The 19,399-nt window shown below is 52.0% G+C and overlaps 1 protein-coding gene across 1 annotated transcript in view; it reads right to left on the bottom strand.

Moving 5' to 3' along the window:
• The window catches only part of GLI2 (GLI family zinc finger 2), a 175,376-nt gene that overhangs the window by 20,801 nt on the left and 135,176 nt on the right, over positions 1-19,399 (bottom strand). Inside the window, exons 3-5 of the mRNA XM_004674725.2 lie at positions 13,774-13,976; positions 11,259-11,444; positions 189-390 (exon numbers count right to left, since the gene is read on the bottom strand). Coding sequence (XP_004674782.1) covers positions 189-390; positions 11,259-11,444; positions 13,774-13,976 — 591 coding nt within the window. The remainder of the gene's footprint in view (positions 1-188; positions 391-11,258; positions 11,445-13,773; positions 13,977-19,399) is intronic.

Genomic DNA, 19,399 nt, shown 5'->3' with positions numbered 1-19,399 from the left:
AAACATACTCAGACACAGGCACATTTGAGTGTCATCATTACTGGTTTTGAACTCATGAAAGATCTGTAAGTCTACCGATTCACGAATGCTGCAAATCCTGTTTTTCTCCTGAAGTTGAGAGCCTGGCCTCTCCCACTGGGCCCCAGCCCATCTGCACTTCCTGGCCCGCTGCTTGCAGCTGGACTCACCTGAGGGCGCCTGCCGACAGGTGTCCATACGAGCCACTGGCCGCCGAGCTGCTCCGTGAGTTGTTGATGTAGGCCACCAGTGAGTTGGGCGAGGTCCGGATCATCCGCTGCAGGTCCAGGCTGGCATCGGAGAGCGGCGAGATGGACAGCGCCCGCTTGCGGCTCAGGCGGGGTGTCACCCTTGGGCTGGAGAAGCGTGACACTGTGGGGACACCGGCCCAAAGCATGTCAGCGTCACATGTTCAGGGGGGTGGGAGAGGAGGGTAGGGAGGAAGGAAGGGACAGTAAAGGCCCATGAGGCGGATTTAATGGGAATTGCAGCTCGGTGAGCTCTGGGATGAGAGATGCAGCCTCTGTTAGTCCCAGCTTGTCCATCCATGATAGGACCCATCCACATGTGGAGTGGTGAGGTTTGAGAAGCGGTGCTTCGTGTCTATGAATACTGAATATACGCTAGTGTGTTTCTTTGCTTTAAAAAAAATTAATTAGAAAAATATTAAAAAATATATTCATTACATCATCCTTCAATTACGTACAATGTATGATTTCCCCATGAAGGGGCTGTGGTGATGGCACATGAGTGAATTGGTGGTGGGAAGTACATGGGGATTACAGCCGAGATGAAAAAGGGTACATTGTACAAAAACGAAGAATGATGTTTTCTTGCTTTTAGGGTGCACGCAGAGGTTTTGGGGAGGTACAGAGGCCAGGCTGGGGCCAGGAGAGCTTAAGGTGTGACAGTGCACAGAACACCAGCGAGCATTTTGGCGGCCTCTCTCACTAAGTGAGCACCTGTGAGGCCAGAACCAGGTCAAGACCAGGGTGTGGCCAGCACCCGATACCCCTGCGTCCCCTTCCAGGCTCACCCCAATGGCTGAGGCCACCTGCGTGGGTTTCTAATGTTCAGATTACTGTTGCCTATTGTGGACATCTGCCTGCTAGCTAAATAGAACTACAAATCCTCTTTCCTTTAACATTAGCAATTTGTGTGATTTCTCCATGTGATTGGTTGGGTGTGCCAGTAGCTGTTTTTTTTCTTGTTTGAAATAGAGGTAACACTGGCTTACACCAGTATATGATTCAGATATCTATCTATCTATCTATCTATCTATCTATCTATCTATCTATCTATCTATCTATCTATCTATCTATCTATCTATCTATCTATCAATACATGCTAGCACAGGCACATCCCTCCACCACCCATTCTGACTGCCCTTTACCCCTCCATAATTATGGGAAGAGACAAGAGCCTGCCCCCAGCGAGGGCTCTCTGCACCTGGGGTCACAGGATTCCCCACATGTTTCTAGAGGTTCCTCCTCTCTGCTCTCACCCTGTACCAGGGTCTCTCCACTGGACAAACAGTGGCCTAGAAATGATCTGATAGCATCACTGGCCAACTCTCTACATATTTAGGTTCCCGCCCTGGCCACATCCTCCTTGAGCCTCAGTTTCCTCATTATGGAAAGGTCTGATACTGCTGACCCCAGAGCTGTGGTGAGAAGTATGCAGGTGATGAGCAACAAGTGCCTGGTACACAGCCTGGCAGGTGAATGCTTGGTCGGGTGCCTGCCCACCTGCATGTAATATCCTCTCCCTGGCCCCTGCTGGCCCCTGCCCACCAGCTCCCCCTTCAGGGGCTCCGGGTTTCCTTCAGGCTGCAGGGGTGTCTAGAAACAACTCTAGTGTTGCTAGCACATATCCACTGCTAACATGGCCCAGCCACCCCCCTCCACGGTGTTCCTGGGCTGGCGATGCTGCCTTCTTCCCTTCTGCTCATACCTCACAGGGCCACTCCCCCCAGGAGGAAGCAGGCTGCCCTGGCCACAGGATTTGTGCATTAGTGCCCTGTATCTACAGCTGTAGGAACACCAATGACAGTGCTGTGACCCTCTGAATCCCCATCCCCAGCCCTCACTGGCCCCACCACCTCATGCCCTGGATCCACTGCTGACCCCCCTATTTTTTTCTGGCTGGTAGACATGGGAAGCCCCTTTACCATGGAGCAATCAGGACTAACACCTCTTAGATTGTAGGTAGCAAAGAGAAGGCCCCAGAGTCTCCAGGCTGGAAGGGGATTCCAGGGCTTTCTCTTCTGTCTTCTTTGTGGGTGAGGGGTATGAGAGGCCACAGAGGGAGTGGGCCACAGCCTGTGAGTAAGGAGTCTCTGGGTGCAGGGACTGAACCTGAGTAGGACCAAGCAGCCCAGGGTGGATTTGGTGGGGTGAACACAAGGAGTCTTGGGCTGGAGCCCTAAGTCAGAGCATGACTCGGAGCAGATTCTGTGGGAGACACGGAATCTTCATCAATGACCTGAACACAGAAAGGTGCCTGCCAGCCCTGGGTCTGTCATGATCATGGGATGGCAGACACAGAGGTGGCTCACAAGCCCCGCAGCTATGGTGCTCATGTAACTGGATGCTTCGTTTATTCTATTGGGTTCTGAGAAAAGGGGCTTACAGATTTTTTTTTAAAAAAGATTTATTTATTTATGTACACAGAACTGAGGCACAGGCCAGTGGAGCAGGGGCGGTGAGAGGATTCACCAGAGACAGAATGGGGAGCAGAACAGGCTGACTGATGAAGTACACTGCTGAGGGGAGCAGTGGGCGGGCCAGGAGAGGTCTGCCACGCCATGTGGATCACCTCCAGGGTGGGGATAGAACTCATTCATACAGAAGTGGCTTTAGCTTCTTAGTGCTGTGTTTAACCTGCTGCGCCACCAGGGAGGGCCCTGTTTGCGTATCTTTTAACGACAGCTATGGTGGTACACAGAAGGTGTTCCAAAGATGCATTTGGAGATGCTTGCTAGCTCTGGCCACAGGGGTTTAGGGGTATAGGCCCCTAAATGTTATCACACATGCAGAGGGGAGAATCCCTGTCTACACGCCCGGTGATGCAGGATGTCCACCTTTGCCCTTTTGCCTCACAGAGGCCAGAGGAGCAGGGGATGTTACAGCTGCTCCCATCTGGGCCAGCAGCCTAGGTGACAAACAGATGTGGCATGAGGCCCTTTGGTGTGGTGTTCAGATAAATGACATTTTCGAATTCTCATAGTAGTGACCCAGCTACCACCCTCTTTAGTGACATTGAGACCCACTGCCTTACTTAATAGCTACCACCATCATCTAAGATGCAAACCCAGCCTTGCAGATGAGGGTGGGATTCGAACCAGGTCCAAAGGAGCCTTGCTGTGTGGCTTTCCAGGGGCTCACTGTGTCCTTACTATATTCAGAAAGGTGGGGAGAGGCAGACCTTGGAGATGTCCCCTCACCACAAACAACTTTTCCCTCCCTACTTTAAGTGGCTCTGAAAGAGAGCTCCCTGACAGGCAGCTGCTTCATGGCCACCCTCTCTCATAATCTGAGAAGCCCTGACTCAGCCCACCCAGCCCCACATGCCCACCTCCTGTAGGACTGAACTCTGTGGGTTCCCTCCAGTCACATGGCCACAGAAACACAGAAGCTTGCTTGACCTCCCTTTCCTCACCCCCCTCCACAACTAAGTGTGCCTCTTTCTTCCAACCTCCACCTGCCTGGCCCACCTCTTCACTTGCCCTGTTCAGCCCAAGGCTCCTGTACTGAGCTGACAGCAGCAGCCCGAGGGCCTTGCTTTGTCCATCTGTACAATGGGGCAGCACAGCTTTACCTGCAGGGACAGGGTCGAGGAGCATGCCTACATCCCACAGCCCTTCCAGAATGAGGCCGCACTAGCATCGCTTCTCGAAGGGCTGGGAAGACAGTTTGGATGGGCAGGGTGAGCCTAGAGGTAATAATGGCATGAAGGACAGCCCACCTAGAAACCGTGACGGCCACACAGCAGCACATCTGCCACGAAACAGCCACTCATTCTTGTTCGCTCGGGCAGCTTCTCCTTGTCTTAGCGCCTCATGACTGAGTTCACTCCCACTCAAGGAAATTCAAAGATGCCAAAGCGAATCTTCTCCACTACTCCCGCTAGTCACAAACTGAGTGGCAAACAGGGGCACAGAACGGGGGGAAAGACCTAACACCATCCAAGGGGAGAAACGCCTCTTTGTAATACATTCCTTAAAATAGGCTTTGCCGCTAATATTTGGATTCCCACCCTCTCGGGCGCCCCTAACAAGAGGAAACAGGCCAAATCTGACAGTGATATTCATCTCTGTTATCCCCACCCCTCAAGGGAAATATGTTTATTAATGCGCCTCTTCCCTTGATAAATTACTAAATAGAAAGAAAAGCCTGGCACTCATTTCCCGTGGCTTCCCCTGTGATTTATGGCCAGAGACTGGCAGAGCCGTCGCGTCCATTCATCTGTGGATGCGCCTGTTCTGGTGTCCATCAGCTGCCAGGTGAGCAGCCGCCAGCCTGCCCTGACCTGAGAGGATGCCCGACAGCGCCCACCCATCACTGCTTACATCTGGCTCCCGTCGCCGTCACTAGCTCTTTCTCTTGCTCATTCATGTGTTTGTTCATTCACCCATAGGCCCCTCATATGGTGCTGACAGTATGTCGGGCGCTGGGCTGGCCAGGTGGGCCACAGTGAGGACCTTGGCCTTGTCCTCCTGGACCTCACTGTCGAGGTGAGTTGAGAATGTTTTTTTGCAGCTGGTGGGACAATAGCAACTACCACTAGCCCTGGGCAGGTGAGCAGCCCGTCACTGGCAGCTCCAGGTAGACCTTCTGTAGAGGGGGATGGGAACCCCCAGGGGTCTCAGACCCAGGAATCTGGGTTGAGGCTGGCAGGAGGCATGGAGGGCCTGGCTCTGTAAGACCAGGCAGGTGTGGCACTGGCAATCAAAGGAACAGTGTCCTGGCCCAATGCCCTGGTACCCCAGTGCCTCCTCCATGTCACTGTCTTCAGCACAACTTTCCTCAGAGTGAGCACAACACCCCTGGTGGTGGGGCTCCTGGGCCTGAGACCCTCTGATAGGGAGCACCCCTGCATAGTCCAGCTCCCTCACCTGCATATTTTCTGAAATTACTGAGATAATTTAAGGAAATTGAGTTTGGGGTCCTTGAAGTGCCCCACACTTATCTGTCTCTTTACCTTCTTCTTGTCAGGGACAAAAGAGCCTATTTTTTGGAGCACTGAGGCTTGGGGCTCAGACTGAGAACCTCCATTTCCTACTCATGTGACAGACAAATAACTAAGTTGAGAGTTCTGGGCCCTCAACTCCTCACCTATGACGTGGCTTTATAAGTCAGGATTCTCTCTCTAGGCCTAAGACCAGGTTTACCAAGTGACCCATCCGTGGGTGCCCCTGTCTCCACACAGCAGCTCTGCCCCTTGGGGGCTGCAGCCTGGTCTGCTGCCTCAGTCTCCCTTCTTTCACTGTAGGCAGGGCACAAGCTTCCCGCCTGACAAGGGCCTCTGGCAGCCCCTCCATCAGCTCCTCCTGCCTCTCTGTGGTGTGATCAATGTAATTGGTTTCTGAAACCCCCCCTGGACCCGCAAGCAGCATAAAGAACGGGCGTCAGAACGGAGGTGACATCCGAGTCAAATTAGTGTCAATATGACAATAAAATATACAGCTCAGAGGAAATATGGGCTGTAAACAGACAACATTTCAATCGGAAACATTTCAATCTTCTCAATGTGGTGGGAGTAAAGGGGGGGGGCAGGCTGTGGCTGCTATCTTTCTGCTGTTAAATCACCAATAGTCAACAGCATAACACAAGAAAATTCCATTTTAGGGCCGTGGTGACAACCCGTGAATTCCCCGCTCTCCAGAGAACCACTAGGCAGAATGATAACCTTGGGTCCCCTGACTGGTTATCTATTACCTCCCAATGCAGCATCACTTCTCACTCTTCCTGCTATAAATCAGCCTCCTTGAAGAACAAGAGGCAATGGGCCTTCATCGACCACCAGGAGGCCAGGAAGCTGCGGGATAGGGAGGGGGGCTTTCTGGGGAAATGCCCTTGCTGCAGCCTGGCCTCCTGCCCTGGGGGGAATCTTGGCTTGTCACCTCAGCAGATCCGTCAAGGCTTCTCTGCCTTCCTCCACCACCACAAACCAAGGGAGGTTACTGTAGGCTTACTGGAGACAGAGGTGGGGACACCAGATGCTACCAGGTTTTCCATTTCAGGAAAAAATACCAAGTTCTACTCCCCCTGCCCAAATCCTCATCCATCTGTTATCAGGGAGGCAGTTTCAATGCAAGTCATGTTCGTGTAAAAGATGCTGGCTCTACTTTCCATGTTCACATACCCTAACACAGAAGACTTTCTGGGTAAGAACTACCACTTCTGTAGTTGATTCCTTTGATGGGGTGGGGTGGGATGGGAGACAGCAACGGTCCCAAATGAATCAAGTTCCATCTTCAGATTCTTTTATCCAACTCCAAAAGGTGAGTTTACTAAAAACAATATTAGACAATTGTGTAGAAAGCACTTGGCTGTAAAACTATGCTGATAGTTGGCTGCTGAGTAACAGGGTAATCCCAGGCAAAGGGGAGGTTTCAGGTTGTCTACCCCACCCAAGAAAAGTGGGGAGCGGAGCATTGAGGAGAGGTTGGAGTGGACTGGGAGAAGGGGGGGAGATCAAGAAAAGGGGTGAGAGGAAGCACAGGAGGCAGAGACCTGTGACAAAACCTTGCTTGCTTCCTGGCCTTGGACTTGAACATGGAAGGAGACACATGAAGGAGACAGAGACATGGGTGGAGACGCAGGGGGAGCTGACAACGGCAGCCTTTATTTTGACATGGATTTTGATTTTGCTCTTTTCCTTCCAGACTTGCAGTAAGCTTTTGGCCTCAATGGTCCTGCTTTGGGCCCACCCTGTTTGGCTGGACATTTACCCATGAGGGGATGGGTAACCCATGAGTGCTGGGTTTGGAAACTACAGTCTTTTTTTATTTTTTTTTTTCCCTATTTCACACTAGTTGCATTAAAGTTCTTTTCCACTGAAAAAGGTCTTATGCACTAGAATGTGTTGTGTAGATGCGGCAGAAGGAGGGTTTGGGGGCTCTGGGGGAACTTCACTCTGCCCTATAACAGCTATATCAGACGTGCACCCAGGTAGCCTTCTTCCGCAATCCAGTCACCTCACGTCTGGCAACTCGACATGCAAAGCCTCTAGAAAGTTCTCTCCCTATAGTTCTATCATCTCTGGAAACATAAAGAGAAGGAGGCGAAAGGGGGGCCTGTGGGATAACCTCCGGATATACGTTCTTTGCTCTGCCTTGTACAAATCAGCCCGACTGGGGCATAAGCACAGGCCTTAGCGGGCTGCCCATTGCTGTGTCCTAGCAGGACTGGGCTGGCACACAGTAGGTTTCAATAAGTGCTGACAGAATGAATGAGAAGCAGGCAGACACTGCAGACAGATACAGAACGGGAAAATGCCACCTCCTCAACTTCCTATGAGCTCTAGGCCCCTGCACCTACACAGTACTTACATGGGGCAACCGTGCCTATAGCAGCTTCTGAATGTGAACACACATGTTCCCTGAGAGCCTCGGGACCCTTCCACAGAGGGTCTCCTGAGCCATGCTGCCCAGGCCCCAGGTCTACTGTTTTCTCTGGGAGAGTTTGAAGAGTAAGAACCTTGATGGGAAGATATGCTCACACTTTCACTGGCTGGAGAGACGCTTCCTGGGAGGGATTCTTCCAGACCCTGCACTGGGGCCGGCTGATGAAAACCAGAGCTGGCAGGTTTTCCCAGGCTCCCACTGTTCTGGGATTCTGGGGCAGGGAGGGCCTGGGGACATCTTAAGAAGCAGGTTGGGGCTCTGCAGAGCACAGACCTAGGCTAGGGAATCTCTTAAAGGCACACAAGTACATATCCACGTTTTTTCAGAGCTGAACAGAAACGCCTAAGACATTTGAAAGCATGGAAGCCAAGGTTCTGGTTCTAGTCTCGACTGATTTGAAAACAATGGTATGAAGTAATGACACATACAGTAGATCACGCTGACTACTGTGATTTCCTTGGATCGTAAGTGACTGGGAACAAAATACAACAACTTGTCTGTTCGCAGAATCAATCAGGTTCAGAAAAATCCCGTTTTCCCACCCCCTGCAGGCCTCGGTCCCAGAAATTGATATGCCGATACAGGCCAATGCTGGAAGCGTGATGCGCCCTGAAGCCAATCACATTCCCAAGACAGAGGTGGAGAAAGGACTTGGCAGGTGGGCGTGCTGAGTTAATCGGCAGCAGCTGACTCGAGTCGCTCTCACGCCCACTGGTGAGCTCACCTCGCTCCACCGCCTTCCTGTTTCTCAGAGATGCTCGGGCCCCCCCTCCCCCAGATGCTGCCAAATGCTGAGTGCCCCTGTGAACAAAGCTTCGGTGTTCCCGGCCCCCTTCCAGGATCCCTGCAAGCCGGCAGCTGCTTGCCCTGAGTGTAATTTATTCCTTAATTAGTTGCACCTTTCTAGCCCAGGTTCTTTTGTAGCTGCTACTCACTCACTGACCCCACGAATATAGAAGTCTGCTCCCTGGCAGTAAGGCGTCTGGACCTGTGGGGCTTTTGGGTTTGCTACAGAGAAGTTCCAGCCAGCTCCAGCTGCCTCCAGTCTGCAGGTGGGCACGGACAGGGGTCAGGGCCCAGAGTTGATGATGGGGCTGGGCTAGGGCTGCATTTTGGTGGTATTCCAGTGGGTGGGGGAGACCCAAGTCTAGGACCCGTGCAGTCCAGCTGCAGGGAGTGCACTACAGGCCCGGCGGGAATCGTCCACAAGCCTGTGGACTTGGCAGAGTGGTGGGGTGCAGTGTTCAAGTGTGGCTGGAGGGTAAAGCTGCTGAGCCATGTTAGACCATTGACATTTTAGTCTGAGGGTGATGGGAGGCACGGGACTGACTGCAGAATGATAGAAGGGATGAATGATCAATGAGAGGTGTGAGGAGGCCGAGAGAACCTGAGCTGGGAGGTAACACGAGGTGGGGTGGGAAGGACAAGTCAGCCTTGGCAGGCCTAGGGGTGGAGTGGATGGGCTGGTGGTAAGGACTCAACTACTGACACTTGAGACACATCCATTAAGTTGGGACAGATTTGAAACATGGAAAGCATCTGGTGGAACAAGGTAGGATCGAGTATTAACTGAGCCCCTATTATACCCCAGGCATGAAGTGAACGACACAGATGTGAGGTCATTCAGTGTTTCTAATTCCCATGGCACGCAGGACTGGGTTTCAATGTTCAGACCCCATTCACCACCAGCTATCAAGTCAGGCACTGGCCCAGGTCTGCCTGCACTCATTTCTTCTCACTGTTGCCCTGCCAACACCCCCAGCACCCACATGACTGGGGTCATCTGACACTTGGCTCCTGGGTCAGTAGGTCAGGTGTGCGGCCTGGAGGTGACAGGCCCAGGAAAGAGCTGATGATGCTGGTGACAAACAGCATGGAACCCTGACTTGTGGTTTGGGCAAGTCACTTGATGTTGGGAAGCCCATTTTGCTCATCTTAAAGTAGGGGTAACATTGAGGGAGAAAGTAGGTGAAGGCTGGGAGCACAGTCTCTGGGGAATGCATGCAGCAGGTTCTCTCATTTGCTCTCAGCATCTCCCACCCTCTGGGGACACCTGATCCCTCAGCCATGGTTTCTGCATGACTCCTCACTGTCCGCAAAGAAAGCCAGGACAGAGTGCTGGTGGGACTGGAGGTGGGGGGCAGGCGAAGGGACATGACGCACGCTGGGTCTTACAGCCTGCCTGATCCTCTGAGACTGCTGCACCCATTTGCAACCCACTGCAGGCTACACAGCCCAGGAGGCGCCCATGGGGCAGGTCTTCCGGAGACTGCCCCCTGCCGGAGCTGTCTGACCATTGTGGTGGCTGCCAGCTCATAGGCCTAGTCCCTGGATCCCCAGATATTCCTGGGCTGGACTCCAGGGGCATGGCTCTGACTTGGAGTGAGGGGTGTGTGCTTAAGCTTTCCATCTGTGACTTTCTCCCCCACAGCTCCATGCTGACTCCAAGAGGGTCATGTTCGGAGGGAGTAGGCATCCCTGTGAAAATGGTAGAGGTGCAAATGGTGGGAGGGAAGGGCTTGGCATCTAATGGGTGACACAACTTCATCTACCTGAAATATGTGCTTTCCTGCCCTCACATCGACCTGGTCTTCAGGCTCCTGGGCCAATTGCTGACAACTGCAAGGCCTGCGGCCTCAGTGTCTTTCTTTCTTTCTTTTTTAAAGATCCATTCATTTATGCGCATAAGAACTGGGGTACAGACCAGAGGTGTAGGGGGTGAGAGGAGTCACGAGAGCCAGAGTAGTGAGTAGAACAGGCAGATGAACCGAAATACATTGCTGAGGGGAGCAGCGGGTGACACAGGACAGGTCTTCCACACCTTTCTTTATACCTAAAGCCTTATTCTACTTTGGGAGTAAATCCTGTGGTTCTATCTTTACAATCTATGCTTGCTCCTAATTACTCTCAGATCAGCGGGTGGAATGGGATTCCCTTGAAGAATAAGTCCTTACTCCTCTGTCTAACCATCTCCAAGCCCCCCCATGCTCCCTTTCTGAATGAAAGCCAAAGTCTCCCCAAGCACTGAGTAGCCGTCAAGACCTCCCTGGGTCACTGACCCCACACTGCTCCTAACCCTCACTCACTAGAGGGTAAACCCACTGGCCTCCTGGCCATTTCTTGAGCTCGGCAGACTCACTGCTGCCCCAGGACCTTTGTACTTGCTGTTTCCTCTGCCTGGATCACTCTTGCAGCGTATTTCTGCACAGCACAACTCTTTGAATTCCTTGCGCAAATATTACCTCCCCAGTGATTTCCCATCCAAAACTGCACCACCACTCCACTCAGTACTCCCTACTTCATACTCATCCCTGGCTTGGTTTGTCTCTTCCCACTCTTCTGTAAGTTCCATGAAGGCAAACACAAGTGTATTTTGTTCCCTGGGGTGTCTTCCACGTCTAAAACACTTCCTGGCCTGTGGTGACTCAGTATTTGTGCATGTTGTTCAAAGCCTTGATCTTTGTTGGCAGCAGGTGTGGCAGGGATTGGGGTGCAGGCCAGACTTCCTCTGTGGGCCCCTCCACCCTTAAAGGGAGCAACAAGCACCCTCCTCTGCCCAGCAAGTTATCTGTCAGCTCCCTCCCCTGTCTCATTCTCACCCAGCACTCACCATCCACTGGATTGAGGTAGTCGTGGAGATGGGGCGTACCGGCAGCACCCCCACTCTGCATCAGCAGGTCCCCATAGGGTGCAGGGTGGCCCGCCATGAGGGTCATCTGGTGGTAATAGTCTGAGGGGTTGGTTCCTGGAGTGGGGAGGCCAAATAGTCCCCTCTCCTTAAGGTGCTCGTGGGCCACTGTGGGTAGGAAAGGAGACAGAAGTCACAATCTGGAAGCAAAGGGAGATGCCCACATGGCCTGAGCAGCCCCCGTAGTGCCCTCTAGCCTGTGCTCTGCCCCTGGGCCTTGTCCCCTTCCTCCCATTCTCCAACCATCTGCACCAGGCTGGAGTGAGTGGCCTTCTTTCTGTAGATGGGGAGGCCAGGTCTGGCCTCTGCATTCCTTCACTTCCTCAAGGCCCTCCTCTGAGGGTCCCACAGAAGCTCTGAGCTGCAGGCCATCAGGATTCATGGTGGCTGGACAGTTGGGTCAGGCAGCCTCGCCTGGACATTCAAGGTGGGGCTGTACACTGAGAGCACTCCGGCCTGGCCAGATGAGACTCCTTGCCTGTGCTCCTGGCCCTAGCCCTAGGCTGCAGGCCCTTTGCTGTCTGTCCCAGCTCTGCATGTTGCTCTGTCCAGAAAGGGGCAGGGAGGGTGACATTCAAAATATCTCGGGAGGCTGTGTACTCAGGGGTGTGGTGTCCACGAAATAACAAAGTGTGGAAACCAAAATAGCCAGAGTCCCGGCTTTTACCACATGTGAACATTGGGAGATCCACCGCTCTCGGCTGGCCCAGTTTTCCATCTGTAAAATGAGGTGATAGTACCCAGCACTCAGATTACTATTAAAAATGAAAGTAGCAGCCAACGTCGTACTGAGTGTGCTGAGTCTGTGCAGAATTCACATTTATTCTATAATTTGACCATGATGAGCTCAGGGACACTATCACCAGCGCCCCCAGCGGTGAGGGTTCTGCTTAAGGTTGCACAGCAGGAAGGTGATTGTGTAACCTGGAGTTCTTGACCTTTCTACTCCACTTAACCTTGGCAAATGCCACAGTAGAGCTTGTGCACTGGGCAGGCAGAAGCAGCCAATCAACAGATGTGGTGGTCCTCCCCTCCCTCTTCCTCTCCTTCCTCCTCCTGTCTCTTGAGATCCTCGACAGCCAGCCCTGGCCTCCATAGGCTGATGGCCCAGGGTCTCTGTCTGATTGTGTGACAAGACATGCTCGGATTGCTGAAGAACTTTCCAGACCTCGTGGGCAGACATGCGGGCCAGCACAGCTAACAAAGCAGGTGTATGAAGTTGATATGCCTCTCTAGTAACTCAGGAGCCTGGCCCATGGCCAGTGAGGTATCTGGTCCACCCCCTGCAGGCATCAAGGACATGTAAGCTAGCCAAGTTCCCTTTGGTGCCAAATCATGAGATTGCCTCATGGGTTGGGCACTCAGGGGACCTAGGCAGAGTTCAGGGTTGCATTACAACCTAAAGTGCCATTTCAGAATGGTCACGTTCTGGCCGGTCACTCTCAAGTTCCGTGGCTGTGACCATTCACCTTGTCTGGTTTCTCCTGGTGAAGACCAGGCAGAGCGCACAGCTCACAGGCGGGAGGACGAATCCAGCGCCTTGGGGAGCGTTTCTGTACCTTTGGAGCCTGGAGTTCTTTGTAGTGTGAAACTCTAGCTAGACCCTTGTCAGATCCAGGCTTGGCTTCTGCTCATGGTCACATTCACGTGGTGGGAAGACACATCCCCTCGTGAGGATGGAGACAGTGGTGAGGGCCCTAGGTCAGTGTGTCCCTGGGGTCTCTGCCCACATATTCACGAGTGCAGATTGCTCACTAATATCCCCCATCCTGAAAAGGGCTGAGAGGGAAGGTTTCACGGGGCAGATCTTGAGACGACACAGCTGGCTGCTTTTGAAGGTGGCAATGATGAGAAGTTAAGGAGACACTCTGGCGGCCCCATGGGACAGTGGGTAAGGGCTCCTCTAAACGGGAGGTGGTGCACTTCCCAGGAAGACAGCATGAGGAGGACTGCCTCCCAGTAGTGCTCCCGACTGCTCAGTGTGAGCATCTGTATACAGCACATGTCTGCACAAGTGGCAGTGGGGTGGGGTAGGGGCTAGACATGGAGAATGTTAGGTCTTTAAAGCCATTTGGAAGCTGGGAGCCTGCTCTTTCCTGGCTCAAGTTAATTGCACTGGGGTGGCCCTCTGATTATGGTGCCGAGGCAGTCTATTCCCTCCCAGGCCTCTGACCTCAGAGACACAGAGCGGCCGCTGAGTCCCTGCATCTCTGAGTCTGATGGCAAAGCCCATCGGAATTCTCTGGGCTTTCAACATACACTTATTTAGGAACCTTTGTAGTTCAGGGGTGATGAGAAGGAACAGCAGCCTGCTTCCCATCCCAGGTGCTAGGGAATCAATAGTGTCTGTTAACACCCCAGCTCCTCCAAACCAACGCCCCAACACTTCCAACCTTCCACCCACCACACCCCCCAGGCCACCCCAAACCCTACTCACCCTCAGCAGGGCTGAGGCCTCTGGCTGCCGAGATGGTGGGGAGCGTGGGGCTGCTGTGCATGGCACGGAGGTAATGCTCCATGTGGGGGCTCACGTACGGGTGGGGGGCGTTGAAGGGGGACTCCCCAGGACCAGCGGGGTGTGGGGAAAGCCGGATCAATGAGATGTCAGAGATGACAGGGCTGCCGCTCAGGGAAGGAGGCCTGCAGAGACAAAGAGGAATGATCTAGAAGGCATGGCACACTGGAGGAGGACGCACAGGGAACCCCGGGAGAAGCAGTAGCAGATGGGCCACTTTTGTATTTTGTACACCAGCAGCCTTGGCCCAGCTTCCTGTCTGAGCTCCTGTCTCCCCGGCACCTGCTCAGGCTGGACACATAACAAATTAACTTTTGTTAAAGAAACAAGTGCAGCATGTCCGAAACATGCATGGAAAACAAAACACGAAAATACGGATACCTGGGGTGAGAGGCCGAGTGTTCATGTTGCCAAAAGAACTGAGAGAAAGAGGAGTCAGGTGGTTTGGGCTGCAGCTGGACAGTCATTGGTGTGAAGCCCGGTCACAGGGTCTGGAAAGTCTAGGATTCAGGAAGGGTTGTGAAAGGATGAGCCCTGACTAAAATTTTGGAGTATCGGCCCTCCCTGGTGGCGCAGTGGGTTAAAGCACTGCACTGAGAAGCGAAAAAGCCACTTCCGCATGAGTTCGATTCCCGCCTGCCCCGGAGGAGACCACATGGCATGACAGACCTCTCCTGACCCGCCCGCTGCTTCCCTCAGCAGTGTACTTCATCTATCTGCCTGTTCTGCTCCCCACTCTGTCTCTGGTGAGGCCTCTCACCGCCCCTGAGCCTCTGGCCTGTACCCCAGTTCTGTATGAATAAATAAATAAATCTTTAAAAAAAAATTTTTTGGAGTATCACCCTAGCTCCTCTTACATGGAGTCCCTTCTGGATCTGACAGGGCCACTCTCCCATGCCCACTGTCAGCGTGCCCCGCTTGGTGGCTCTGACCTGGGCTGCTGAGGTCTATCTCCGTGTCCCCTGGCCAGCCTGGGAAGTGCAAGCTCTGCTCAACCCAAGGATGGCGTCTTATTTCCGAGTCTCTAACCCACGGTTCTCTGAGCAGCTGTTTGCCCGATGCTTCAGGGGTGTCCTGAGGTCATTACCAAAATACACCCATGAAAGAAAAATCAGACTTCAGGGATTGGAGCTGGGAGCACACACTGAAGTCACTGGGAACCAAATCTTCCAAGATTGAATTTTCCATTTTTCAGAGAATGGGGTTTTTCTGGAATTCGATATAGCACAAGAATAGAATATGTGTTAGAATCAGGCCCTTCCCCTTGATAGCTCAGTCACAGAGTGAGAAATTTCTCCAACTCTTGGTTTCCTCATCTACAAAATGGGGCCAATAGTGCCCATTTTACAGAGTGTCCATGAAGAGGAGCTCCCCAAATAGTGCCTGAAACTCAGCTGTCAGTGAGTGAGCACCAGTGCTGCATTTACATGCCTGAGGGCCCTCAAAATCTTCACACGCGACAGATGTTAGACTGTGAAGAGGTATCGTTAGTGTTGGCTAGCTCAGAAAGACAGCGATTTGTCTGTTGACTGGAGCAACTGGAGGTAATTACTGATTAGGCTCAATAGTGCATGGAACGGTGCTTCCAACATGGTGCGTGCCAGGGCCCACACAGGTGACAGCCAGATGTCTCACTAGCCAGGCTCCGTAGACTCCCCATTGGAAGTTGCTCCTCCCCTTCAGTGGAAGCCTTTGGCTCCATTCTTTCCTACCTTCACAGATGTGGCTGCTTAGACCTGCAGCTCAACATTAACACTTAAATGTGCTTGTTGGGCAGATTCCTTCTCTTCCCTTTAAGCCCAGGAATCCCCTTGGTGAGGAAATCCCTTTAGAATGCCCCCCTGAAGCATTTTCTCCTGGCGTGGGCTCCCTGCTACCTCCTGGGCACTTCTGGTCTTAGGTTGGCTGGTCCAAATCCCAGGTAACTGGGTTCTGCTGGGAGCAGCGCAGGTCTGAGGCATTTCTACATGCTGGCAGCATCAGGGAACTGGCATCCTGCAGGTAGTTAGAGGTGTCTTCAGAATCAGTGATGGCTGCACATTTGTGTGTCCAGCACTGGACTTGGCAGAGGAAGGCTTAGGAGGAAATCATGGAGTCACGGCCTCAAGGTATTCTTACTCGTTGCTGCCTTTAGAGGTAAGTGGGAGGGAACTGTGTTCTGTGTGAGGGGCCTAGAGACATATTTGCTCTGGGTGAGGACTTCCATGTGTCCAAGAGAGGGGACAGAGAAATGGACCAGACTAACTCACCCTCTTACCACGTCCTGTGGCCTACTATGCTGACCCTGGCAGGCTGGACACTCACAGTCTTGTGAGAGGACAGGCTTCTTTGAGAGGACAAGACAAGGAATACACCAAGGGTCTGTGGGGAAGAGAGGCCTCTGTGTGACTCCTGGGGACATATGGGGTGAAAGGATTCTGGAAGGCTGTGTGTGGCTCAGTAAAAGGCAGGTATCCAGTCAATCTGGAGAACAGCTGAGACCTACGTGGGCCCCTGAAGCAGTGCAGGCTCTCAGAACTGGGTTGAGAGAGGGATTGTTTCCTGCACTCTTGAACCAGTCCTGTGTTGGGCTGACCCATCTCACCGCCACCCTGTTTTGCCTCTGCATGGGGTAGGGCTGTGCTTCTCTGAGCCTCCTGCCTGCTCATGCCAAGGGCCCAGGACAGTCTTCTCTGGCAGGTGGCTCCAGGATGAGGGGAGAACCTGGGAGTGAGGTTGCCTCGGGCTGACTTCCAGCCTGTGTCCGTCTGGCCACCGGGTATGGAGGAGTGACTTCCTTTCCTGGACCCAGAGTCCTCGTGAGTGAAGTGTGCCTGTTGGTGCCAGCTTATTCTGTCCCCTCCCAGACAGGTGGCACATGCTTCCCTCATGGGCCAGTGTTCCAAAGTTAGCCAGGCACCTGACACAGGAAGGAGTTTCTCTGGCAGAAATTGGCACGCCCTGCTTACTTGGCGTGTGGTAAGGAAGCCTGAAGCTGTAGGACCTGGGCCAGCAGCACCTTCGGTGGATGGATGCAGAGTTAAAATATGCTGCTTGGCACATGTGGAGCAGAACTGGCTCTGGATGCTGCAGGGGGGACTCAGGGCCTAGGGACAGTGAGGCAGCCTCACTAACCCTGCTCATCCACACTCAGTTGGGTGGTCGGCTTGACTGCTTCCACTTTCCAGCCCCTCACCATGGTAGCGCAACCGGCTAGGGCTGGGTGCATGGTAAGTTCCACAGGCATTGACTCCTTCCCCTCTTCCTTCTCAGCAACAAGTCAACTTGGGGTGGGAGAACATGAGAACATGCCCATCAGCCAACACAACCACAAAAGACTGCCCAGACACCTCCTCCAGGAAGCCTCTCTGTGCTGCACCACTTAGCTGTGTCCTTATTAGGCGTATTCTCAAGTGCACTTCAGCCATCAAGGGACCACATGCATGTATTTCTTTCTTTCATCAAAACAAACAAACAAAAAGCAAAGTAGGCACTTTCTGTCCACTTTACACAGTCAGCAAGTCTAGGTCCTTTGCCTAAGGTCACTTAGGCTGCAGGTAAGAGAGCCATCATCACCCAGGGGCGTCTAGGCCTGAGTGCAAGCTGAGATCCTTCCCTCAGCAGAGAAATGGGTGTTCTTGAAGATGGTGATGATTTATAAGTGGGGCTCGGGTCAGTAGAGCTGTTTCAGCTCTCTCTTTTATCTTCACCCCCACTCACCTCATCATCACACACAAATCCATCCAGCTTTCTAGCAGGAATTGGAACCTCACTCTTGCACTGTTGTGAATGACTGATAAGGAACTAGGGGCACACATGTTCCAACAGATCATTTGACAGACTAAATAAAACCAGGACAATGAATATTAAATGGCAAATTCCAAACAATTCATTGGGAGGACCCGGGAACTGCCCAGGAACCCTCAATCACACCAAAATTGCCAGTCTTTAGGGAACAAAGCTTCTTTCTCTTGGATGGCCCCTCTTTGGGCCCAGCTGAGCACCCCCAAGCAGATGGGTGCTGGCAGTGCTGGTGAACTGAGGAGCAGCCATGGTTCTCACCGGGAAAAGTGTCTGCTAGGGAAATCTGAGCCACTACTTCAGGCCAAATCCAACAACAAACTCCCTTTCTTCTTCCATTTCTTTTTTAAAGATTTATTTATTTTTGCATACAGAACCGGGGCACAGGCCAGAGTGCAGGGGCGGTGAGAGGCTTCACCAGAGACAGAGTGAGGAGCAGAAGAGGCCAACTGACGAAGTACACTGCTGAGGGGAGCAGCGGGCAGGTCAGGAGAGGTCTGCTGCCCTGTGGGTCACCCCCGGGGCAGGGATCGAACTCATGTGTAAGTGGCTTTAGCTTCTTAAGTGCTGTGCTTTTTTACCCACTGTGCCACCCGGGAGGGCCTTCTTCTTCCATTTCTATGCTATCGGCTGAGTGAGCTCACCCTGGTCTAAGTTGTAGTCCATTCAGGTCCTGGGTTCTAGCAACTGGGAAGAGACTCAAGAAGGTGGCCTTGAGAAGGGGAGGAAGGCCCACCTTTGTGAGCTCATTTAAAAAGGTGCTCAGTGTTGCCAACGTGGTAGACAGGCACACATTCATACCTACAACTTGCAGCCTGTAACCAGCTAGGCTGGAGGAGCTTCCAGCTAGGCTGGAGGAAAGGTGTTCACTTTGGGTACTACTTTTATGCATTATCTTCCCCCCTTCAATACAGCTCTGAGTTCATCTGAGCATGATTCTACCAGTTATTTCTTCATATATGTGTTCAAATACCCAGTAAAGTGGTCCCAAGTACTCACTCTGTTCCTAGAAAACTGTAAGGGGCTCAGAGCCCAAATGATACAGGCAAGACCATAACTCATATAAGTAGCCAAGACTCCAGCAGATGAATAAATACCCTAACTCTGCATAATGGCACCTATTAAAAGAAAAAGAAAAAAAAAGAAAAAAAAGAAAAACAAAACAAAAACAGGCAACAACAAATGTTGGCAAGGATGTAGAGAAAAGGGAACTTTCCTACAGTGCTGGTGGGAATGCAAACTGGTCCACCCACTATGGAAAGCTGTGTCATGTGGAGGCTTCTCAAACTACTAAAAATGGAGCTACTGTATGAACCAGCAATTACGTTCCTAGGAATCCACCTTCAAAATACAAAAACATTAATTCAAAAGGATATCTGCACTCCTATGTTTATTTACAATAAATAATATATGGAAACAACACAAATACCCAAAAATAGATGACTGGATTAAGAAGATGTCATATATTTACACAATGGACTATTACTTGGCAATCAAAAAGATAAACTCATGCCATTTGCAGCAACATGCATAGAGTCAGAGAGGATTATGCTAAGTGAAATAAGCCAGAAGGAAAAAGAAAAATATCCAATGGTTTCTCTTATAAGAGGAATATAAGGGGACCAAATAAGGGATCAGGAGAAAATAATCATAACAAATAAATAAATAAATAAATAAAAACAAAATTAACAGGCAACTATAAAGCAGAGAGAAGGATCTAAATGGGAGGGAAGAGCACAAGGGACAATGGTGATGGTGCATGGATGAA

This window comes from Condylura cristata, unplaced genomic scaffold (genome assembly GCF_000260355.1).
Source record: "Condylura cristata isolate star-nosed mole 26May11 unplaced genomic scaffold, ConCri1.0 scaffold00002, whole genome shotgun sequence".
Classification (NCBI taxonomy): domain Eukaryota; kingdom Metazoa; phylum Chordata; class Mammalia; order Eulipotyphla; family Talpidae; genus Condylura; species Condylura cristata.
Note: the sequence above shows the minus strand (reverse complement) of the source record. Positions and strands in the feature narration are given on the sequence as shown.